We start from the raw sequence: 23,327 nt of genomic DNA, 5'->3' as shown, positions 1-23,327 counted from the left end.
GCTTTGGGCCTTGACCTTGATCCTGTCTGTTCCTTTTTCTGGGCCTCATCTTCCAGATCTCCAAGAATTGCTGAGAGCAGTTGCTTTCGGAACTCTATCCATAGGGAGTCTAACCTCTACAGTGACCCACTAGTTTTAACAGTGGCAGATAAGGCAGGGCTGTTGTGAAGAGTGAGTGCTGTCAAGTAGCCAAATGAAAAATTACAGTAACCCTGAACTTTTCGCTTTGTCCATTCAACATTGGACTACATGGGTATGTTTGGTAGTATGTGGTGTCCAGTCAAGCCCTGGATCACATGGGTGTGTTTGGTGGTGTGTAGTGTCCAGTCAAGCACTGGACCACACAGATGTATTTGGTGGTATCTGGCAGCGATGATCTGTTCTGGTCACAGTACTACATCCATTCCCTGTGTCTGGGCCACTCAATCCGGAGTTCACTGGCACTAATTTCTATGGCTCTCTCCTATGCCCTGCCCCAACAGGAAACTGGATTTTGGTTCATTTTCCACCATGTGCCAACAGGCCCCTCTGTGGGGATGTATTCCCCAGGTTATTCAGAGCACATTCCACTGGGGAAATTCCACAACAACAGAGCACATTCTAACTACCGGGTAAGTGTCTCCATGCTACCTTGCTACGGCCAGCCTGTTCATTCCCCTACCCCAACCTGCAGATGATTAGTGCCTGGAAAAAACATTCTTCCCATGGGTCCAGAGCAGCCTCCCAAGGCCTGCAGGTTACTGACCACTCACCACAAGTCTCCTTTGAGGGCCTGCCTTGTCACTCACAGCATCTACCTAACCAAAGGAACAAGGTGTGCCTTCCCCTCCTGGAGGATGCTGGGTTGGCCATCAGCTTGATTTCATGATCCGTTTGTAGGTGACAGTGATGTTGACTATAAATTAGGCCTGGTCATGGACTAAGGGAAGTCTGGCTATGGTTCTGAGGTGGCACTGGCATCCCAGACTTTCTCCCTTCTTGCTGGGAAGTAGGTGGCCCCTTCTGTGAGGGCTTAGTCAGCAGACAGAAAATAAGAAAGTCCTTGACCACCTTCACTGCTTGCCCCCCCCTTTTCTGAGTACCAGTGTGTAACCTGCTCCAAACTAGATGCTAGAGTAAAAGGTAGAAGGATTGTGATGCCTGGAACTTCAGTATGTCAAGAACTTTCCCGTAAGGACAATTGTTGGACACACCAAGAGAGTTTGGGGCAAGGCTGAGATTAAAGATGACAACACTCTGTGGGCCAAGATGGTCCTAGTACATGAGGATGATGTCTGGTCCAATTATAGACAATGCAGACAAGGAAATTGGTACCTCCAGAGAGGAATGGGTAAATTCAGGGTCAAACAAAAGGTTGTTTTGGAGAGCTAGTAAGATATCTAAGTGTTTAAAGTTCTTGCTGTACAGGCATGAAAACAAGAGTTTGTATCTTGGTAGAAAGGCAGAAATAGGCAGATCCCAAAGCCAGATCCCAAAATCCCTCTGGCAGCCAGTTAGCCAGCAAACTCCAGGTTCGTTGAAAGGCCCTGTATCAAAATAACAACAACAGAAAGCAATAGGAGTCACTGGTCTCCACATGCACACACAAAGTCTGTTTGAAAATGTTGAGCCTGGGAAATGACAAAAAGAAGCAATAAAGGCTCAGAGCCGATCTGAGCTGAAAGCTGGAGGCAAAGCGACAAAAACCAGTGTTGAGAGGAGAGCCATGAGGAGAAAGGAGGCATCTCCTAAATTGTCTCAGAGCCTAAGCAGGGAGGACAGTTCCAGAGTGTGGAGGAGAGTTTGTGGATGGAGGAGCTGCTGCTGAGGCATTTCATGGATGCCATTTCATGGACCATATCACTGTTGGAGAAAGAGAGAAAGCACATTGGCTTCTTCTTGGGACTCACCATTCCCGGGACCCTCAAGAAAACTTCCTACTTGCAAGAGGACTAGGTAGCATAGGAAGCTGGGAAGGGGAGCAATATAATCAAGAGTAACATCTCTAATAGGAAGTTGAGTCAGAGTCAACACACAGGTGTGGGAGTGGGGACACTAGCACTTAGGAGAGCAGGAGGGCCTTTTTTGTCAGAGAAAGCCTGGGAGAAAGAGAGATTCTACAGCTGGGCCAGCTTGACAGTCTGAGCACAGGGTCCACATCCTGGGTGCTTCTCCCCAGCCAGGCTTGACACCACACCCACCTCATGGAGTCATCTGTCAGGCATCTGTTTCGGTTTCCATAGCCACTCTGTGAAGCAGGTATTATCAGCCATCTTTACAGATAATGATATGACTAACCAAAGAGGTGAGGGATTTGCCAAATGGCACAGTCTGGGAGAATAGAGCCAAGAGCCAAAACTCCTGTCATCACTGTTGTTAAGTTAAAGCCAGCCAGAGAGCAAATAGTAGCCTGAATAGGGGGAGGGGACTGGTACAAGCTCTCCTAAGAAACCAAGGGGATATGGGAGTGAAAGGGATTGGATGGTGGCTTTTAGAACTACAGCCTCCATTTCCTCCCACTTGGTGGCTGTAAAGTGGCCAGCTTTGGCACACACACACACACACACACACACACACACACACACACACACACACACACCAAACAAACCAAAAAAAAAAAAAAAAAAAAGATAAAGAAAGAAAAGAAAAAGCCACCAGTCTCAGAGCTGGGGATGCAGTTCAGTTGGTAAAGTGTTTGCTTGGTGTACATGAAGCCCTGGGTTTGCATACAAACTAGACATGATGGTACAGACCTATAATCCCAGCACTCTAGGCTTAAGCAGGGGAATCAGAAATTCAGACTCATCCTTGGTTACATAGCAAGTCTGATGCCAGCCTGGGTTACCTGAGACCCTGCCTCAAAATTAAAAAAAAAAAAAAAAAAAAGTTCGCCTTTCTCCTCTGAGTACACACTTGTAGCCCTTGTTTGGGGGTCTGGGATAGAAACTCTCTGAAGTACTGTGAGCTCTGAATGAAGAATTGTCTATGTGACTCCAGGTTAGACACTCTTAGACCCCAATTTCTTTATCACACCTCCGCAGATGACCTTCCCCAGATCTGATCAGAGAGATGCAGAGTGAGGTAGGCTTTCTTCAGCCCTCACTGTAGACCCTACTCCCATGGACACAGTCTGAGAATCATGCTGGGTTTACAGTCATATTCGAAAGCATGTGCCTAGGCTGGTACTTATGGCTGTGGGCAACAGTGGTAGCCATTGTGTCCTTCCCCCCCCCCCCCAAGGCTGGCATGATCATAGACAATGGAGTCAAGACTACTGAGGCTTCAGCGAAGGACAAGCGACCCTTCCTCTCCATCATCTCTGCCAGGTAATAACCTTTGGGATGACCCATCCCATTGGACCTCTCAGCTTGCTTCCTTGTCTTCTGCTCTGGCCATGCATTTCTTCACCTAATGAGTGCTTGCTAGCTGGCATTAAGTCAGTTGTTGAGATAGAGTACTGTGCTAGAAATCTAAACTAAGTCTGAATGAAATGAAACTAAGCCAAAGGGAGACTGAAATTCCTAGCACTTTCCAGATTCCTCTGAAGAACCAGGACCGTACAACAGTAGGAATGGCCAGAGCTGTGACAGGCTGGGCTAGGATACAAAGATGATCAGAAAGGAAGCATTAACTGCCACTTTGATGATAAGGAATCTGATGGCCAGGCTGATAAGTCAAGCCAAAGCTTAGCTGAAGACCAGAGGCTGTTTTTAAAATGTTGCCAAGGCTGGGCAGAGTGGCACACAAATTTAATTCCATCCAGCACCTAAAAGGCAGAAGCGGGGAGATGTCTGTGAGTTCAACGTCAGCATGTTCTGCACAAGTGAGTTCTAGGTCAGCAGAGGCTACATAGTGAAACCCTGTCTCAAAGAAAACATAAGAAGTTGTTGAAACTTCAGGGTCATTCGCAAAAGTAGGACCCCTTGTCTGTCTCCTGCAAGGAGCTGGGCTCTGGAGATGGGATCTCCTGCCTCTGGGAGAAACTCAGAGTGTTCATGTTAGAGCCTACTGTGCCAATGGGTTTCTGTGGTGTCAGAGACAACTGGAGACCTGTGAGTGGAAGCAAGATACAGAGGCCAGAAGGAATACCACCTGTGTCTTCCCATGCTCCAGGTACAGCCCGCACCAGGATGCAGACCCGCTGAAACCCCGGGAGCCGGCCATCATCCGCCATTTCACTGCTTACAAGAACCAGGATCATGGAGCCTGGCTGCGGGGTGGGGATGTGTGGCTGGACAGCTGCCGGTGAGTCTGGAAGGCAAGGTTACAATGACACAAAAGAGGTGTAATGCTCCTTCCCCAGACTGAAGAGTGAGCAAGGCACAGAGATTCTAAACACACTGACATTCAGCTCTCTGCTCCATAGAAAGACAGGGACATAGGGTGGCCGCAGACAGTGGCCGGGGAGAAAAACCCACAGCAGGACAACAGATTCACCCACAGTGCTGAATGCTAAGTTACTCATGGGGACTCTCTTTTTCACGGTCCATGGTCAGTGCGGGAAGGAAAAAAGTTACCGTGCTGGCCTCTCACTGTGCCCCTAAACTTTGGTTTTATTTCTTTCTTACCACATTTCTCAAGAATGAAAATTTTTTAAATGCACAATCCTGGCTCTATTGATGATAAACTCAGGCTCAGTTAGGAGGGTCTCATATCACATAGCTAATGAGTGATGAAAATGAGACTTGATGCTTGGTGACATAAGCCCAACAAAAAGGGCCCAGAACATTGGCTCATGATGTAAAGTCCTTGGCTCATAATGTAAAGTCCCCAGAAGTCTGATGCCAAACATGATTCTCCTTCTGAAAGGAAAATTATGTAGCTATGAAGCACCTGCCAATGAGAGAGCATCTTCTTGTCCTCTACCAGACATTCTAAAGAAGCTCAAAGTCTGGCTGGCACTAGGGTTGAGGTCCCACAAGTAGACAGCGTTTACATGGTCCAGAGCTGACAGAATGGTTTTTTCTGGGACTTAGGGCATTGGGGGAATTGGGACAGGGGTGGGGGCTCTAGTATCCCTGAATGCAGGTGAGGATGGGAGAGGGTACTACTCCTGGAGATTGAAAATGGAACTCCAAATGGAATACCACACCCCAGTCCAGGTGAGAAGGAATCATAGAAAGGAGAGTGTGGCTAAACCCCAGCCTTCAGCATAGAGAGCAGGCATGGGTGGCTGTGTTTTTAGATGCGTTGAGATGGAGATGCTCATAAAGTTTGCAGTGAAAACGCCACAGATCTTCCAAAGACAAGATATGGCAATGTCTTGTCTTAGAGTCCCCAGCAGATGAGGGGAGAGGGAAGCTATGAGGTCCCTAGTGTCATAGCAGAGCATAGAGAAACTTAGCAAAGCACCCGGAGATACTGAGAAGGAGGAAAAGCTGGGGGCAGAGAGTAGGAAAGAGCTAGAGAGCCTGGTACCCATGGTGAGCCTTGGCTGTTGGTTTGAATAGATAGATCTTTGAAGGGGAAGCAGAGCATTCTGAAAGGGAGCATCAAGTGTGTTGGGAACCAAGGAGCTTGTCGAAACCAGGATCACCCGGTGTGGCTGACATAGAAGGGAACAGAGGATTGGGCCTTCTGTCCCAGGGTAAGACCTGGCCTTGGGCTTATAGGAGACATGAAGCCATGGGAGATTCAAAAAGTAGCAGGTGGTGAGTGAAAATGACACCTGGAGGAGATGAGTCCCTTGGGATGTCCTGGACAGGAAGGGAAAAGAGGAAAGGAGTGAAGACAACACAGATCCAAAGTCCAGCTCCTTTACAAGGCAGGCACAGCTGCCTCCAGAAACCTGCTTATGCTGAACCCTAATATCAGGAGTGTTTCTGGGGAACAGCTGTGGTCAACATGGTGCAATTATGAGGTTCCTTCTTGCTCTTCTCAGGGATGGAACCTCCCTAGCTTTGAGGAAACTTGGAAATTAGCTATTTGAGTTCCTTATCATGGCTAAGAGTAAGTAGTTTCCACATGGTCTACCTTCAGCCAGTGCTGGTCCTGACGGTGAGAAATCACCCTCCCTCCATGTCTCCTGATCAACCCCACAGGCCCCGGGGGCTCAACCAGAGGTGGGCTGGTAAGGAAGGACTGTGAGGTCAGTATTCCTGCAGCTAATGTTCCATGCCCCAAATGCTGAACATTGAGGGGTCCCTGCCAGTGTGGGGTACATTTTCCAGCTCTCCACCATATGATCCAAGGAATTCTAAATCTATGAAGAAGAACCAGAATACCCATTTTCTGTGTAGAGTGGAAAGTTACGATTTCCCCAGCAAAACTCCTCCCTCAGTGTCCACAGTGAGACTCCAGGGACAGAGAAGGGTCCTTCCTTCCTACAATCTCACTGACTGTTAAAATGAGAGCATGTGCTGACTGTCTGCTCTTGTCCCCAGGTTTGCTGATAATGGCATCGGCCTGACCCTGGCCAGGTAAGAGTAACTGCCATTGTGAGTGGCCTTCTGTGGGAGCTTATATTTGGACATCTCACCCCCAACATCTCCTTTCTGCAGTGGTGGAACCTTCCCGTATGATGATGGCTCCAAGCAGGAGATAAAGAACAGCTTGTTTGTTGGCGAGAGTGGCAACGTGGGTACAGAGATGATGGACAACAGAATCTGGGGCCCAGGTGGCTTGGACCACAGCGGAAGAACCCTCCCTATAGGCCAGTAGGTTTGAAATGGTGGGAACTGCCATTTTATGTGTGTGTGGCTTGAGTCGCAGCCATGGAAAGAAAGAAGTTAGTGGGAGACCTTTATGTGTTGACTCTGAATTTTTCTGTGCTCTAGCAACCTGAATGAGGATGAGGAGAGAGAAGTTCAAAAGCAATGTAGAGTAGATGCCAATAAGCACACAGCCATCAAATGCATGATATGGTCCTAGTCAGTCTTCATGGGAGCATGGTATCCAGAAGAGGGATTCTGAGTCTCACTTGAAGTCTTTCATTCACTTCTGAGTATGGCAGAGAGACAATAAGGCCAAACTACACTTACTGGAGGATGAGCAGAGGTGATCAAACCTGCAGCCATGTCTCACACAGATTGGAATCTTACACAAAGACAGATGATCCCTAGGTGGTCACATCTCAAGGCTGGCATGCAGACAAGGCTTGTTCCACTTAGGCCCTAGAATTGGTTTAGTTTTCTCTTTGTGAAACTAATAGGTTCAGCTGCTACAATCAGGACAGAAACACACAGACTGAAACTTTCAACCTGCACATGGGCCTCCCCCAAAATGCCCTACAGGCAAACTCAAAGGCATTCACCTGGTCTTCTTTGGCCAAACTGTCAGGAAGGCCTGGCTTCCATTTTAAAGGGATATGGCAGATCCTTTTATTTAAAAGTGAGTCTGAGTCTGCATTTCTAAAATTTCTTTCTAGAAGGTTACCAACCTCCAAGGAGAGGATATGCTGGTAACTTCCAGAGGTGATCCTGTCTATGGTAGCCTGACAGGTTCAGGCAGGTTCCTCACACTGCCTTTGAGGGGAGATACCTAGAAGGGACTGTGCTGTTTTGATTGAGGTATATTCTGCCTGAATGGAAGTAGATTAGGATCTGAAGCACACGATTTGCATAGAGCTAGCAAGAATGTGCTGATCCTGAACACCTTAACTGGGAAATGCATGGATGTACTCCATGAGAACCAGGGTTCAAGGTACCAGCATTGCCACTTACAAATAAAAATATGAGACCACAAGGAGATTTGGGGGTGAGTGGAGACTTTCTTGTGAAGCATATGCAACAGCTGGGAGCCTGACTGGAAGACGAGGGACAGCTGGGGACAGCCTCTCTCTGGGGACAGGTACTTCACTTGCTTCCTTTACTTCTTCATTTCCTTGCTTCCATAAGTCCCCTCTGGAGGAGGATGGAAGGGGTCAAGCCATAAGCAGAGACATGGGTATAAGCAAATATGTTAGGCACAGAAAATGACAAGCCTAGATTTGTGATCAGCCCTGAGAAAGGCCACTAAGCGGTCTGACCAGTCCCTCATGGGCCACCTTTTCCCATACCCTGCTCAAGAGTCTCAAGCAAATGGGAGAGATGCCTCTGAGCCCCTCCTCACTGCCAGGCAAGGGTGTAGTCTCCATGCCACTAATTCTTTCCTGGTCCCTCCATGTCTCCCAGCTGCCACCTCTTCCCACTTCCTTCCTATGTCTCCCCCTACTCCATATCAAGCCTTTTCAAAGCCCCTGTGTCAGTCTGTGGCCTTGCTTTTCTAGCAAGAACAGTCTTTGCCTCTGGCAACCCTTGAAAAGTTACGTTGTCAATTTTGTTTTTCATTGCCTATTCTGTGTATTGCTGATCCAGTTTCCCAAGCCCAGCACATTGCTGGTGGATAGGCTTACAGAGGATCTTAATCTGATTAAATTGTTATAGCAACTAAAAGTAGGGCGATAATGACTAACAGTGTTCCCCTCCCAAGGGACAGAATATTGGCAGTCTCTTGAAGTATTTACAGTATTTTCCTAGTGACTAGACACATTGATGGGAAGAGTAGAGAAACTGTGTAAACAGAGGTCTCCAAGCCAGCAACGATATAGACAGCTATTTATTTATCTACCAACTTACCATTCATTTATCCAACTAGCTGTCCATCATACCATTCCTCGACCCATCTGGCCATGTACCCACCATTCATGCACCTATCTGCCTAACAGCTAGCATCCATCTACCCATCCATCCAACCTGATCCATTCATCCACTTTCCACCATCCACCATTCAGCCAATACATCCCCCAACATTCATCATCCATCTTCAGCAGTCATTCTTTCATTGACACCGTGCCCATACGTGCCTCTTAGTGAGTTAATTGACTTAATGATTCCCATGGAAGGAGTTGCTGGAGGTGGGGATCAGGGGATAGCTTTACTCAGAAAAGCCCTTACCATTCACCTTCAAAAACACAAACAGCATGGTGTTCATCTGACATCTGACTTCCTTAACTCCACAGGAATTTTCCGATTAGAGGAATTCAGTTCTATGATGGCCCTATCAACATCCAAAACTGCACCTTCCGCAAGTTCGTGGCCCTCGAGGGCCGGCACACTAGTGCCTTGGCCTTCCGCCTAAACAATGCCTGGCAAAGCTGCCCTCACAACAATGTGACCAACATTGCCTTTGAGGATGTCCCGGTGAGTATGGTGCCAGGACAGGCTTCTGGCAGAGCCAGGAAATGAATGATGACTCACATGGCCCCCAAGGCTTGGAGATTGAGATGTTACCGCCACCACAAGGGTGGAATAGCCCAAGTCGGCTGGGCCATGTCCCAGTTTGCTTTCTGCCCAAACTGGAAAAGTACAAGCTCAGGTCACAGAAAAAGGTCAAGTCTGGGTGAATGCCCACTGGCCTTCTATCTGTACCTCAGAAGGAACCTAGAGATGAAGTCAGGGCTCTGAAGCTGCTCCTCCAGACCCTTTGACACACTGGATGTTGTGACTTGGCTACTTGAGTTGGCACAGTTCATCTCACAACTCCAACAGTGTCCGAGGAAAGTCTTCTGAAGATGTCATTTAACTCCATCCTGAAAGTAGAAAGTAGAAATGGGCCTCCCGGGTGAAGATGAGAGGATGGATGAGCTGAGGTCAGGAGAGCAGGCCAAGGCTGCCTGTGGGGCATGCTGCTTTTCACTATCTGTAGCCTGTGGTCTCTCAAACCTTTCACTCCCACTTCTCTGCTCTTTGTCCTCCTCCTCCTCAATCGTCTTCCTCCTTCCTACTACTGCCTTTGCCTTTCTGCCCAGTCACTAGTAGGGCCTCTGAGAAAACATGAAATTTAAGTTACTTAATTTCTTCATTCAGACCTCTGAGGGCCCTGAGGGCCAGTCACAGAGATATCCCATGGCTTGCACTATGAGGCTTCCCTCCTTAAATCTACCACACACTCACAAGCTCATGCACATTCTCACACAATCACACCTTACATACTGCTGGTACACATGCGCACCATACAAGCACTCACCACCCATTCCTGTCCAGTTCATTCATCAGAACACTCATACTCACTCACTCCTAAGCCCTTCCTCTACCAGACCAGCCTCCAAGGTCACCACAGCAGCCAGACCTACCTATAGTAAGTAAAACCAAAACTGTATGCTAGTTTTCAGAGTTGAGGCAGTGCCACCCTGACTGTTTTTCAAGTTCCATGAGATGGTCAGTTATGTGGTTTCCTCTAGCACCCAAGGTCAGCCTCTGTCTGATTACTTAGTAATGTCAGCGGAAACTGGAAACTTTCCCCTGGCCTGATGACAGCTACAGTTTCCATTCACCTTCAGGCCCAGCCTTATTTTTCTGGGCTCTGTTCAGATTACTTCCAGAGTGTTCTTCGGAGAGCCTGGGCCCTGGTTCAACCAGCTGGACATGGATGGGGACAAGACATCTGTGTTCCACGATGTAGATGGCTCTGTGTCGGAGTATCCTGGCTCCTACCTCACTAAGGATGACAACTGGCTGGTTCGACATCCAGACTGCATCAACGTCCCAGACTGGAGAGGGGCCATCTGCAGTGGGCACTATGCACAGGTGGGGATGATACCCTAAGCCACTCACTCACTCACTCACTCACTCACTCACTCACTCACTCACTCACTCACATGACAAGAACTCAGAGAGCCTGGTGTGTATCCAGCTCCGTGTTGGGCCAAGAACGATGCAGGATTTTCTTCCCTTATGTTTTCTGCCCCTCACTCCCGTTCCACAGGATTTTCACAGTCAACACACTGCACTGGGTACTTCGTGTCAGGTTGCACACTTACTAATTGTTGACCTTTAGCTTACACCCTTGAAGCCTCAGTCTCTTCGTGTTTGAGCTTGAGCTAAAAGCTGAAATTTAATGATGTTGTATTAATGATTTCAGATGAGACAAATAAAATCCTTCTCCTGCCCCTTTTTAGGAATAGAAATATAATGTGAGCCATAACTTTCCTGGTAGTCATGTTAAAAGGTTTAAAAAAAAAAAATGAGACTTCAAACTTCCACTTTTATCCCACATTTCTAGGCCACTTCTTCCTTTAAATGTTTATTTTATTTATGTGTATGAGTGCTTTGCCTACAGGTATGTCTATGAACCATGTGTATGCAGGTGCCCACGGAGATCAGAAGGAGGTACCAGGTCCTCTGGACTAGAGTGATGGCAGTTGTGAACCACTCAGTAGGTGCTGGGAACTGAACCCAGGTCCTCTGGAAGAGCGATGGTGCTCTTAACTGCTGAACCATTGCTATAGACCCCTGGCTCATTTCTTTTGAAATGCCAGTTCTCAGCAAAGTAATACAGAGACCTACTGAAACTATCAAGTTGTATTTAACAAGAAGAAAACTGTTTTTTCCCTGCTCTTGTTTTGAAATTTATTGACTGATTGATGTCGTGACTCAGATCTGCATTTTGAGATTTAAATTAATTAAAATAGCATTTTAAAACTGGTTCCTGGGACACACTGTCCTCATGTCCAGGACTCAGTGGGCACTCACGACCCATGGCTAACACATGAAAACAGTGCTATACAATGTTTAGAGTATAACAATCTGAAATAATTGCCATGGCCCTGTGACCATTACTGCCATTACTTTGATGAAATCTATGAGGACAAAGAGGCCAGAGGAAACTGTCAGATTAGGAAGAAAGCACCTGGGCCAAGTGGACTAGAGGAGGAGGAAATATGTAATGGCCATGTCTTCCTGATGGTCCTACAAGACAGGCATCAGAAAGCTTACAAGATACTTTGTATGTCTTTTGATGCATCAAACAGCCTTGTAAGGATGGACAATGTTGGAGTTTCTCTTTTCATTTTATATAATGTATATATTTTATATAGTGCATATATATTATATATTTTATAGATGCATAACATACATGTGTGTGTGTGTGTGCACGCGCGCGCGTGCGCGCGCGTGCACACACACACACACGAACTAGAGGGAAAGAGAGCATGTTCCTTCCAAAGGGAAATCATTGCACTTCGGTTTAATGGTCTGTCTTGGCCTTAGCTGCAGAGATGTTATTTTTATGAATATTGAATGAGCCAGAGAACTGAATAGGGGGTGTGTGAGGGGACATGTGTGAGTAATGTGTGCATATATGTATATTATGTGTTTGTGTGCTTTTGCCTGAGTGTACACATATAGGAGCTAGAAGTTAATAATAGATGCTTTCCTCTACCACTCACTATCCACCCTATTTTTTTTTTTTTTTTGAGATAAACTCCCTCATTGAACCTGAAATCATTGTTTGACGAGGCTAGATGTTCAGCAAGCTCCCAGGATTCGCCTGTTTCTGACTACCCCAAGTGCTAGGGTTACAGATGCATGCAACCATGCCAGCTTTGACATAGGCACTGGGGAGCCATGCAAAGGCCCTTATGCTTTAATAGCAGACATTTTACTCATTGAGCCCAGAAGGGTATCACAAATAGAGCTTGGCTCTTTGCTCCTTAGAGATATAGTGGCTAATAGTCTTATTTTCAGTTTTTTTTTTTTTTTTTTTTTTGAATAAGGCAACATGCTTTTTCCTCTGAAGGATACTGATACTTACACTACCTGGCCTATGGGCTGAGAGGCAGAGAGTGAAGTTGGGCAACACATCCATACAAACTCTCATAGGCAATGAAGGGCCAATTGCATCTGCAGTAGAATTTGAGTTTAACCCCTCCCCTGGGCCTGATGCTACAGGCCCTGACATCTCAACTGCTAGGGAGGTGGAGGCAGGAGGATTACAAGTTCATTAGTTTCAAGACCAGCTTGGGCAGGCAGCTTAGTGAGACCTTCCTTGACTCAAAATAAAACACAAACAAACAAAAAGAGAGGCTTAGGAATATAGCTAGTGATGGAGTACTTGCATTACACCTATGGTGTTTCATGTCCAGTATGGAAAGAAGAAGGAAAAAGAAAGAAGGAAGGAAGGTTGTAATGAGGGGAGGAATGAAGAAGGAAGGAGCTAGGAAAGGAGGAAGGAAAATGAAGGAGGGGCCCCTCTTCCCCTCTGTTGCCCTCGCACACATGCCTCCATTTCCCACAGTTCACTGTGTAACTGGCAGGCAACTCCCAGCAGTTTCACTGGCCACTCCTCAGCAGAGGTCATTTTTTGGAAATTTCAGAAAGTGACTGCTGAGCGAAGTGCAGCTTATGCTGTGTCCATCAGCAGAGAGAGATGTCCCCTTATTTGGTCTTCCTTTCATTTAGGCTCTGTAAAGAGACAGTAGCTCTGAAAGTGTCCTCGGTGATCAGATGCTAACCAGACACTCTGGCACAATCCCTTCTAACAGCCCCCTTTGTATGTTTCCTTTTTGGGTTTTCAAAGATGTACATCCAGGCTTACAAGAGCAGCAACCTGCGCATGAAAATCATCAAGAACGACTTCCCTAGCCATCCCCTCTACCTAGAGGGGGCCCTCACCAGGAGCACCCACTACCAGCAGTATCAGCCTGTCATCACCCTGCAGAAGGGGTACACCATCCACTGGGACCAGACAGCCCCGGCTGAGCTTGCCATCTGGCTCATCAACTTCAACAAGTGAGTGAGAGCAGCCAGGATAACATGACCCAGGACAGTGGCTCTGGCAGCGATAGTGAGAACTCCTCATGGCTAGTGAGGACCTCAGGCTACTCCCTGTCACCCCTGCAGGATGCACCCAGAGAAGTTATCATCACCCAGAGTTGAGAATCCAAGGACTCAGGATGTATACTGGGCAGAACAGCTAACTTCTTGGAGGCTTGGGGTGATTATTGCCTCCCAAGTGAACCAAGCGTGTGTAGTGAGCTAATGAGTATATGATAACTCATCCTGCATCTAGCATCACTAAGTGCTCAGTAAATGGAAAAAAAAAAAAACCCCACAGGGCATTACTGCTGTTATTTATGGAGAAGGAACAAAGAGCTCTGTGTGTGGGTTGTGGGGGGATCTTAATTACTTTTCTGTTGCTGTGGTAAGACATCCTAACAGGAGCAACTTAAGGAAGGAAGAAGGTATTTTGGCTCAGGGTTTGAGGTTAAAGTCTGTCGTGGCGTGGGGATCAGGTTGACAGGAGCTTGAGGCAGCTGGTCGCATTGCAGCCAGGAAGCAGAGGGAGATACAAGCTTCTTTTTATTTAGTTCAGGACCTCAGCCAATGGAATGGTGTTACCCATACTTAGGGTCGCTCTCCCCACTTCAGTTAATTTAATCAAGAAAATCTCTCACAGGCATGATGAGAGGCTAGCCTAATCTAGATAATTCCTCCCAGCATGTCCCCCGGGGGGTTACAGCCTTTCCTGGGTGGTTCAAGGACCTATCAAGTCTGTCAATGTAAAGCACGGCAGAAAGGGAAGCAGTTAGGTTGAGGGCATCAGGTCAGCCATGTACATTGACATTCAAGCGTTCCCTACATGTAGCATGCACTCACCATTGTACTCCTGAGACAGTTGTCTATTGCAGTAAAGAGGATTAAGCTGGCCCTCTGATCATGCTCTATCGTGTTCTATCATGCTCCCTCAGATGCTTGTGCTCTCTAATCATAGCCCAGTTGAAAGAATACCATTTTCCCAGCCAAAACCCACGCAGAACACCCCAGATCAGCCCTTGAATGCTTACAGATGACCCATCCGGATGGTCCTCCTCAACCAGTGGTGGTCATTGTTCATCCTTTTCTCCTTGAACACTTTGCGACTTAGTAATTATTCTTTCAAAAATTCCCACTTAGAATTCTTTGGCCACTCATCCTGTGGTGTGCTAAAAGGCCCTGGGACCTGGAGACCCTTGAACTAACTCTACCTTCCTTTCTAGGGGCGACTGGATCCGAGTGGGGCTCTGCTACCCAAGAGGCACCACCTTTTCCATCCTTTCAGATGTTCACAATCGCCTGCTAAAGCAAACATCCAAGACCGGCACCTTTGTGAGGACCCTGCAGATGGACAAGGTGGAACAGAGCTATCCTGGCAGGAGCCACTACTACTGGGATGAGGATTCTGGGTAAGGAGGTTCCTTTGGCCTGCAGAAATGGGGCCCAGTACACTATGTATCCTAGGTCTTCCCATAACTCTTAAGAACTACAGTGTAGTTGATACTAATGAGTACAAGATGTTTTCCTAGGCACTTTGACCCTGACACTAACCATGTCCCCAACCACTTAATGCAGCCAAACACTGGGACAGACATAAACTCTCTACTAAATCTGCAAGTGGATTATAGTGGAAATGTCAGAAAAAAAGTAAAGGGAGTAAGGAAAACAAACCAATGTGGTATGTTACCCAAGCCCAAAGGAACAAATAATATTCTAATTTGAAGGTGGGAAAAGAAGAAACTGGAAGTACAGAGTGACTTGGTCAGGGGCCATAGCACAAACCTAGCCCAGCTGGCTCTGAGCCTAGGACTATCTACACCCTGAGCCCCCCAACTTCTGCTGACCTTCACTGGGTCCTGGTCAACAGGGACACAACAGAAGCACAGTGTCTGCACAAAGACACTAGGCAACTCTTTGGTCTCTTCCCCTGGAAATAAATCCAGGGCCAGAGAGACAGTTCAGCCAGCAAAGTAATTGCTGTGCAAACATGAGGACCTGAGTTTAGCCCCCTAGAAGCCATATAATAAAGACAGGTACCGCAGCACACATTTGAAATTCCAGAAAGGGAAAGGTGTGGGGGGCATGCAGGTTCCTTGGGCTTACTAGCCAGCCTAGTTTAGTCTGCAAAGTCCAGGTAAAAATGTTAGTCCCTTTCTTAAGATTTAATATGGACTACTCCTGAGGATGACACATGCATGTGTGCAAACACACACATATGCAAGCATGCATGCACACTCACAAACACATACACTCCAGACTAACAACTCAGGCAGTCCAGTATGCTCCACAGTGATGAAGCTGGCCACAGATACCTTCTAGGGAGAAAAGTGAACGGTCATTTAATGGGCATTTTGCTTTTTCTTATGAGGAGAAAACAGAGTAGCTTGTCTTTCTTTTTAAAAGGAAAATCAACTCATCATAATTAGGGGTAAAATGAAAGTAATCTAGATAAGACGAAGGAGTTCCGAGGTGAGAAGTGGGCCCTGGCTTGGTTTTAACTGTGTTCTGCACTACAGAGTTTACCAGTTTCCACCAAGGGAGGTGTCACTACAAACTGAAGTATGGTATAGAAGAAGTATGGCCATTGGAAGCACTGCTCTAGGAGCATGGGGACCACTGAGGCCAGAGCCCTAGTTTCTTCACCACCCCTGGGCCCTGACATTCAGGTCAGGGGAACACCCATGCATTATAGATCAAGGCCAGAAGGGTGATCTGTACAGGTGTGTGGGATGGATGGTCTCTCCGATTCCCCTTGCTCTGGTCTGGCATCAAGAGTATTCTGACACTGTTAAGTTCAGTATGGGAGCTAAGGGGCCATGCCAGCTTCTGCCTCTCAGTCCCTGGCTTGGATTCCGATGGGGAATGGAGCCCTGGTTTGATGTGACCATGGCCACACTTCATAAGAGGTGTCATCTCTGCAGCTTCCCCATGATGTGGAACATACAGATGACACTGGCTATGTGCTTGGCCTTGACTGGGGACTCCTGTGTCTGATACTTTCCATTTTAGTCAGGGATTACTTGATTCCAGGTGCATAGATATTTTGTGTTTGTGTATATGTTTGGTTTTTGTGTTTTTGAGACAGGGTCTCATTAGATAGCTCTGTCTAGCCTGGAACTTACTGTGTAGAACAGGCTGGCCTCAAACTCAAAGAGATCCACCAGCCTTCATCTTCTCAGTGCTGATATTAAAGATGTGTGCCATCACACCTGGCAGAACAAAAGTTCTTGCTGTTTAGTGGCTTGAAAGAGCTCAAACCCAAGACATGGCTCATTCTCTCACATTCTCATATACACGAATGTATGCATGTATGCCAAGCCTCTTGTATCAAGGTCTTCTCTCACGTTTCCTTCTTTTCTCAATTCCCTGGGAGGACCATAGCACAACAGTAGCAACAGCCACCACTCACATGCCCTTACAACTCAGTTACCAACTAGTGAACGAGACCCATAACATTCTTCATTCTAGCTCACAGGAAAGCACCTCCCTGTAGCCAACAAACAACCTATTCAGAGTCCAATGTGAGCCCCTACTCTGGAGTAGAGTAGACTGTAGCACACAGGCCCAAAGCCAAGTGGGCTCATTAAAAGTTGGCTCCGCAAAAGAAAAGTGTAGAGGCAGTCAGAGCTTATCATTAGATATTACAGACAAGACTTGAGAGCATTTTTCTGAAATGAACAACAATAACACACGCCAAGTTAGTTCTGTGGCGGCCTCATAATCTGCCTCCCTGAACATGGGCCAGCTTCCTTCCCAATAGTTATTATTAGAATAAGTTATAGCTTGAAGACAAGTAGAGTAAGGACCTATGATGAGATGAGAAAATTCCCGGCTCTGTTACTTCCCAGTGGTGCAGTCACTTCTCTAAGACAATTTCCCCATCTGGCAAGTCAGTGTGATAATGGTACACAGTGGGTAAAGTTGATGGTTAAATGAGGTGATACATAAATTTACAATTGTATGACATAGTCCTCAGAAAATGTTTGCCAGCATTCTCAGATTCTTCTTGGATGTATTCATAAATGTATTTATTTTATTCCTCCAACTGCATAGGACTCTGACAGGCACAATTCCATGACTTAAGGCTCTCAGAATATGACCTTGGTGACCAGCAGATTTTTAAATTTGTTTGCTCATTTGTTTGCTTCAGACAAGGTCTTGCTAGGTAGTCTGTCTGGCCTTGACTCAATGTACAGACCAGTCTGGGCTTAAACTTGAGGTGACCCTCCCACCTCTGATTCCCAAGTGCTGAGATGACAGGTGGGTGCCATCATGATTGATTTGGGTGAAAAGGAGGTTCTAAGTGCCCCACAGGAACACCCCGATTCCTTCTGTGCATAGGTTGCTCTTCTTGAAGCTAAAAGCCCAGAACGAAAGGGAGAAATTTGCCTTCTGCTCCATGAAGGGCTGCGAGAGAATCAAGATCAAAGCCCTGATCCCAAGGAATGCGGGCATCAGTGACTGCACAGCCGCTGCGTACCCCAGGTTCATGGAGAGGGCCGTGGTGGATGTGCCAATGCCCAAGAAGCTCGTTGGAGCTCAGCTGGTAAGTGGCCATGGCAGGCTGGGCCCTTTGCCTCCAGGGGGTTTGGATCCAGCTGAGCTCCTCCTTGGACACCTACTCAGCACCATGACTGAGCTCTGGGTCAAGGCCCAGGGCACATGAGGAGAAAGACCATCCTGTCTCATAGCCTCACTACTGCTCTGTGTTTGTTTCTTAGAAGACAAAGGACCACTTCCTGGAAGTGAAGATGGAAAGTTCCAGGCAGCACTACTTCCACCTTCGGAATGACTTCGCTTATATTGAAGTGAGCACAGGTTCTGCAGCTCCCAGGCTGCTAACTGAGGTGGAGTGGGTGTGCTATTTACTTCTGTCTCACTGTGAACACAGAAGCTGGTAACTTATGGGAGGAGGGGTTTATTTTGGCTCATGGTTCCAGAGAGTGTGTGTCCATTTTAGGGAGGAAGGTATGATAACACAACCCAGTTCACAGAGACCTGCTGTTATGGCTACTTTTCAGTTGCTGTGATAGAACACCATGACCTAGGCAACTTATAAATGGAAGTGTTTAATTTGGGGCTTATAGTTTCAGAGGGCTAGAGTTCATAGCAATGGGGAAAGGTATGATGGTAGGAACATCTGAGAGCTTCCATCTTGATCCACTAGCAGGAGGCAGAAAGAGACATTGAGAATGGTGGGAGGCCTTTTGAAACCTCAAAGTCTGTCCCTAGTGACACCTCCTCTAACAAGGCCACACCTCCTAATCCTTCCCAATCAGTCCCACCAAGCATTTACAGGTATGGACTTATGGGAGGACCATTCTCATTCAGACCACCATACCTACACATAGAGCAGAGGCTGTTGACCTTGTGGAGGACCAGGAAACCAAGAGAGAGGCAGAGACTACAGAAACTAGGGGTCAGGCATAACTATTAAAGACCAACTCCAGCCAGATTCTACCTCCTGAAAGCTCCCCGTGCTCCTGAAGCATCCTCACCAGGGGGAGCAAATGATCAAACATGAGCCTGTGGGGGCATGTCAGGTTAAACTATAACAGTTGGTGTTGGGATAAGTTGCCTATGTTAAAGCAAAGGACAGTTATTCTCATTCAGTTCAGGAAGCAAGCAAGCTTCCTCTAACTTCCAGTAGCTCTGAGGACCTCTGGATTAGAGATACTTCACTGACATCTTTGATCCACCTTCATGAGGCCCTCCACCCATTGTGCCTATCTCACATCTCTCACCTTCCTTCCTAGGGGACCCCCATAATTGGATTTAGTGCCTGCCCCAAACATTCTGGATGCCCCTGCCCTAATATGGTCACATCTGTATGTCATTAAGACATCTTCAGAAACACCATTTCTAAATAAAGTCAAACTCACAGGTTCCTAGTGGTCATATCTTTTGGAGGCTTCACTGTTCAAACACACAGATAGCACAGGAAAATGATGTGAAGGAGTCTCATAAATTGAGCAGCTGTGTAACCAAACTCTGTCTTTAGTGTCTACATAGGAACCATACAGGAAGGAGAACCTGGGACCTCAGATGCCCCAGGATCCCTCATGCATCTCTGTATTGCTTTGGCCCTGCAGGTGGATGGGAGGAAGTACCCTTGCTCAGAAGATGGCATCCAGGTAGTGGTAATTGATGGGAACCGAGGTCATGTGGTGAGCCATGGGAGCTTCAGAAATGCCATCCTACAGGGTATACCTTGGCAGCTCTTCAACTACGTGGCAGCTATCCCTGACAAGTGAGTCTATGTCTCAGCTTCTGGTCTGTCCAGTGACACAACAGATTCCTGGCTAGGGCCCTGTCCCTCATGCCCAACCTCTCATGATGATCTGTGCCTACTGGATGGGGAGACCTACATGCCAGTTGCTGCTTATGCTAGAGGCAGGGCTGCTGTAGATATAGGTCAGGCTGAGGCACAGAAGACTGCTGCCTCACACCTTGGAAGGCTGCCTGACCCTCCAACCCCGACTGAGATGATCTCATCCCCACCCACACCTCCAATAGGATCCAAATGCTGGTGGCTACTGAAGTTCTCCAGCTTGGATCTCTTTCCTAAACCCCAAACGCTCCTACCCAATGGCTGCCTAGAGGCTGCCACCTAGATGTCTCTCATGGAACTAAATTCTCAACCCCTTGTCTCTCCCTTTTATCTTTGAATCCTCCAGGTCACCCATTCCTTCTGTTTGTTTTAGTTTTTGTTTTTGCTTTTGTTTTTTTCTAAACTATCATCCTTCCAGACCTTTAGACCAGAATCTGAGCTTAATACTGAACATCTTTCATTCACCCCATATGCTAAAACAGTCCATTGACCTCCCACCTGCTCCCTCCCTGGTGTCCTAAAATGTTAGGATTCTCAGTAGCTTCTCCTCACCTCTTTCCAAGTCTAGCACATCTGTATTCTCCTCCCTGAAGTATTTTCCTGTCCATCCACCTTTCTCCACTGGGGCACTGCTTGAACCAGAACTGGGACCCTTGATGGATGCCCTGTCAAGGAATCAGACTTTTTGATGTTGGCTCCATAACAGACTTTAACTTATGCTTGTTGAGTCCCTGAACTGTAATGTGGGTGTGAAAATCTTTGTAGGCACAGGCTGGTGGAAAAAAAGCCTGTGCAAGTCATGTGGCACCTGTGACACCTAGGGTCTTCATAAATAGTTAAGGAATGAAGGCAAGTGCCCTTCCAGATGTACTTTCAGGGCCCTGGGGGAACTGGCTCCATGTGTGATTCTGGAGAACAAGTTTTGCTTGGTCACATTTTGTGTCTGTTCTTCTCACATGCAGTGTTCCTGTCCCATCATATTTGTGTGTATGTATGTGGAAGCAAATGGGTATAGGTGTATATGGGTGTGCACACAATGTGCATGGAAGCCAAAGACAACCTTAGGTGTCATTCTTTAGGCACTTGTGATTTTTGTTGTTTTTGTTTGTTTTTGCAAAAAGGTCTCTCATTGGTCTGAACTTTCCACGTAGGTAAGATTGACTGACTAGCAAGCCCCAGGAATCTGACGCTTGTTTCCATTTCCCTAGCGCTGAGATTACAGACACAGGTGCCACCACACCTGGCTTTGTTTTACATGGGTTCTGATGTCAAACTCAGGTCCTTGTGCTTGCAAGACAAGCATGCACATTAGCATTAGGTTTAGTTTTCACGTACAGATTCATGCAAAAGAATACAACTTTCCACGTTGGGAAAGTGCATTTATCATCTAGAGATCAGTAGGCCACAGGACCTTTTCTTTAAACGAACCAGAGTGCAGAAGCTGAGAGTGATAAGTAGAACCCAGAGTGTTCTGTTGAATGGGGTGTGGGGCTCCTTGCAGCCTTTACACATCCCTGGAGAAATGTAGTCTCGGTCTCAGTCAGTCTTTGACTGACAGTGGATACACAGACAGGAATGAGTACCCTCCAACCCCTCCCAGGCCTCCTGGGAAGCAGCAATTGTGTGGGCCTGGAGAGATGCTTCTGTTCTGTGACTCAGACCCAGCCTAGGCCTATTCCACCCTCCTTCACCTACCCGCAGGTCCATCACTGGCCCTAGCATCCCAGCAGCTCACACCACAGACACTGAGAATAGTTTCCGGGAGCCCCCTCTGACCTTCCACCTGTGTGAGTTCCTGATATAAAGCATACCAGAAGGCTGCTTGCTAAGCAAGCCTGTCTCCCTATCCCACTTCTGTCAGATGACCCAAATGCCACCCTAAGTGTAAGACCTTGCTTTGAGTTTAGTGCCACAGGTCTTCAGTGTTTATTCTGAGTCTGAACAATGGGGAAATTTCCTCCTGGGAGCAGAGCCTGGATGTGTTAGCAATGAATCCTTTCTCATTAATGGGCCTCACCTTGCCAATCCCTTGGACCTCCCACTTTTAGCCTTCTTAAAGAGCCCAAGACAGCCTCCCAGCTGCCTTCCCATTTTCCCCTATTGCACACTAGCTTTCCTTCTGCCCCCAGTGGAACAAAATTGGAGGTGATAGCAAGTTCCAGGATCCCATACAATTTTTCCATGTCTGGACTGTGGTCTGTGGTTACAGAATTCCATTGAGTTGGGAGTCAAAACCCCATGAAGCTTCTTCCCTGTTTCTATCCTGAGGTCAGTGCTCACTCCCCATGTCTGGCCCAGCATGAGTCTGCCACTACAGAGGCTATTTTCTTAGCACTGGGAACTAAATACAGTCCAAAGCAGTATGAACAGACTGCCCACTCCTCACCTAGACTTTTGCAAATTGGGTCCTGGCTTCTGCCCCCTGCCCTCCAGAGTAACACCTCTGGGAAGCCCTTACAGATAATGTGTAAGTGTTTGGTCAATCTCCCATTCATATCACCAGGCTGATCTTACCTGATGAGGGAGGGTGGTGACACACAACAGAGGCCATTCTGGAAATGCAATGACTACATAGTGTCCTTCCCAGAATGCTCTCAAACTGGGCCACACTCTTCCTGCAGCTGAGAGGAGGCTGAGCTGTACAAAGCCCAGTGTCATCCACAGAAACCACTAACACACAACCGTGGCTCCACACTTGCTGTGCAAACATTAGGACCTGCACTTAGGCCGGCACCAGTGTAAAAGGCCAGTCATGGCCACACCTGCGCCTGTAACCTTTAGGAGACAGAGACAGGAGGACTGCTCGGGTTTGCAGGCAGTCAGCCTCGCAGAAGATTCAGTGATTCTGTCTCAAGGGTATAAGGTGGAGAATGGTAGAACAGGACATCTGACACCCTCCTCTGTCCACTATATGCACAACACAAAGATCCACACACAAAGACAGGAAGAAAAAAAAAAAGAGAAACATGGGCTCCACTGGGAACCTTGCATGGCTGTGGTCGCTGTTCTTACAAACTTAGCCAAGATCTTGTGGGGACTAAGCTTGTAGGTCAGAAGGTCTGCTGTGAGTTGGCAGCATGGTCCTTAAGAACTCCCAAGTAGAGCTACTGTAGCGGGTTTCCAAGGCTCCCTGCTGTCAGGCATTCATGATGCTTTGCAGTTTGATGACCGCTCCCTCCTCTTCCCTTGTGTCTCCATTCCCATTCCTTTTTTGCTCCCTTCTAGCTGTCTTGGCTTTTTCTATCACCACGTTTCTATTGGCCTTTATCCCAAACATAGTTGAGATTACTTTAATGAAGAAGTACATGTCAGCTGGGCATGGTAATGTATGCCTAGAGGCCAGGTGGGTCTCTGTGAGTTTTGAGGCTAGCCTGATCTACATAGTAATTTCCAGGCCATCCAGGGTCACATAGTCATACCCTGTCTTTTAAAAAAAAAAAATCAGAAAGAAGGAAAAGGGGGAGGGAGGAGGTAAAGAAGGAAACAGAAATACATAACTATTCACA

The 23,327-nt window shown here is 47.1% G+C and overlaps 1 protein-coding gene across 1 annotated transcript in view; it reads left to right on the top strand.

Moving 5' to 3' along the window:
- Positions 1 to 23,327, top strand: part of Cemip (cell migration inducing hyaluronidase 1) — a 148,640-nt gene that overhangs the window by 122,438 nt on the left and 2,875 nt on the right. Inside the window, exons 16-27 of the mRNA XM_051206548.1 lie at positions 483 to 611; positions 3,220 to 3,305; positions 4,093 to 4,224; positions 6,363 to 6,398; positions 6,480 to 6,635; positions 8,918 to 9,098; positions 10,269 to 10,484; positions 13,255 to 13,466; positions 14,714 to 14,899; positions 17,832 to 18,036; positions 18,212 to 18,298; positions 19,583 to 19,740. Coding sequence (XP_051062505.1) covers positions 483 to 611; positions 3,220 to 3,305; positions 4,093 to 4,224; positions 6,363 to 6,398; positions 6,480 to 6,635; positions 8,918 to 9,098; positions 10,269 to 10,484; positions 13,255 to 13,466; positions 14,714 to 14,899; positions 17,832 to 18,036; positions 18,212 to 18,298; positions 19,583 to 19,740 — 1,784 coding nt within the window. The remainder of the gene's footprint in view (positions 1 to 482; positions 612 to 3,219; positions 3,306 to 4,092; positions 4,225 to 6,362; positions 6,399 to 6,479; positions 6,636 to 8,917; positions 9,099 to 10,268; positions 10,485 to 13,254; positions 13,467 to 14,713; positions 14,900 to 17,831; positions 18,037 to 18,211; positions 18,299 to 19,582; positions 19,741 to 23,327) is intronic.

This window comes from Phodopus roborovskii, unplaced genomic scaffold (genome assembly GCF_943737965.1).
Source record: "Phodopus roborovskii unplaced genomic scaffold, PHOROB, whole genome shotgun sequence".
NCBI classification, from domain to species: domain Eukaryota; kingdom Metazoa; phylum Chordata; class Mammalia; order Rodentia; family Cricetidae; genus Phodopus; species Phodopus roborovskii.
This window is presented reverse-complemented; position numbering and strand designations above follow the sequence as displayed.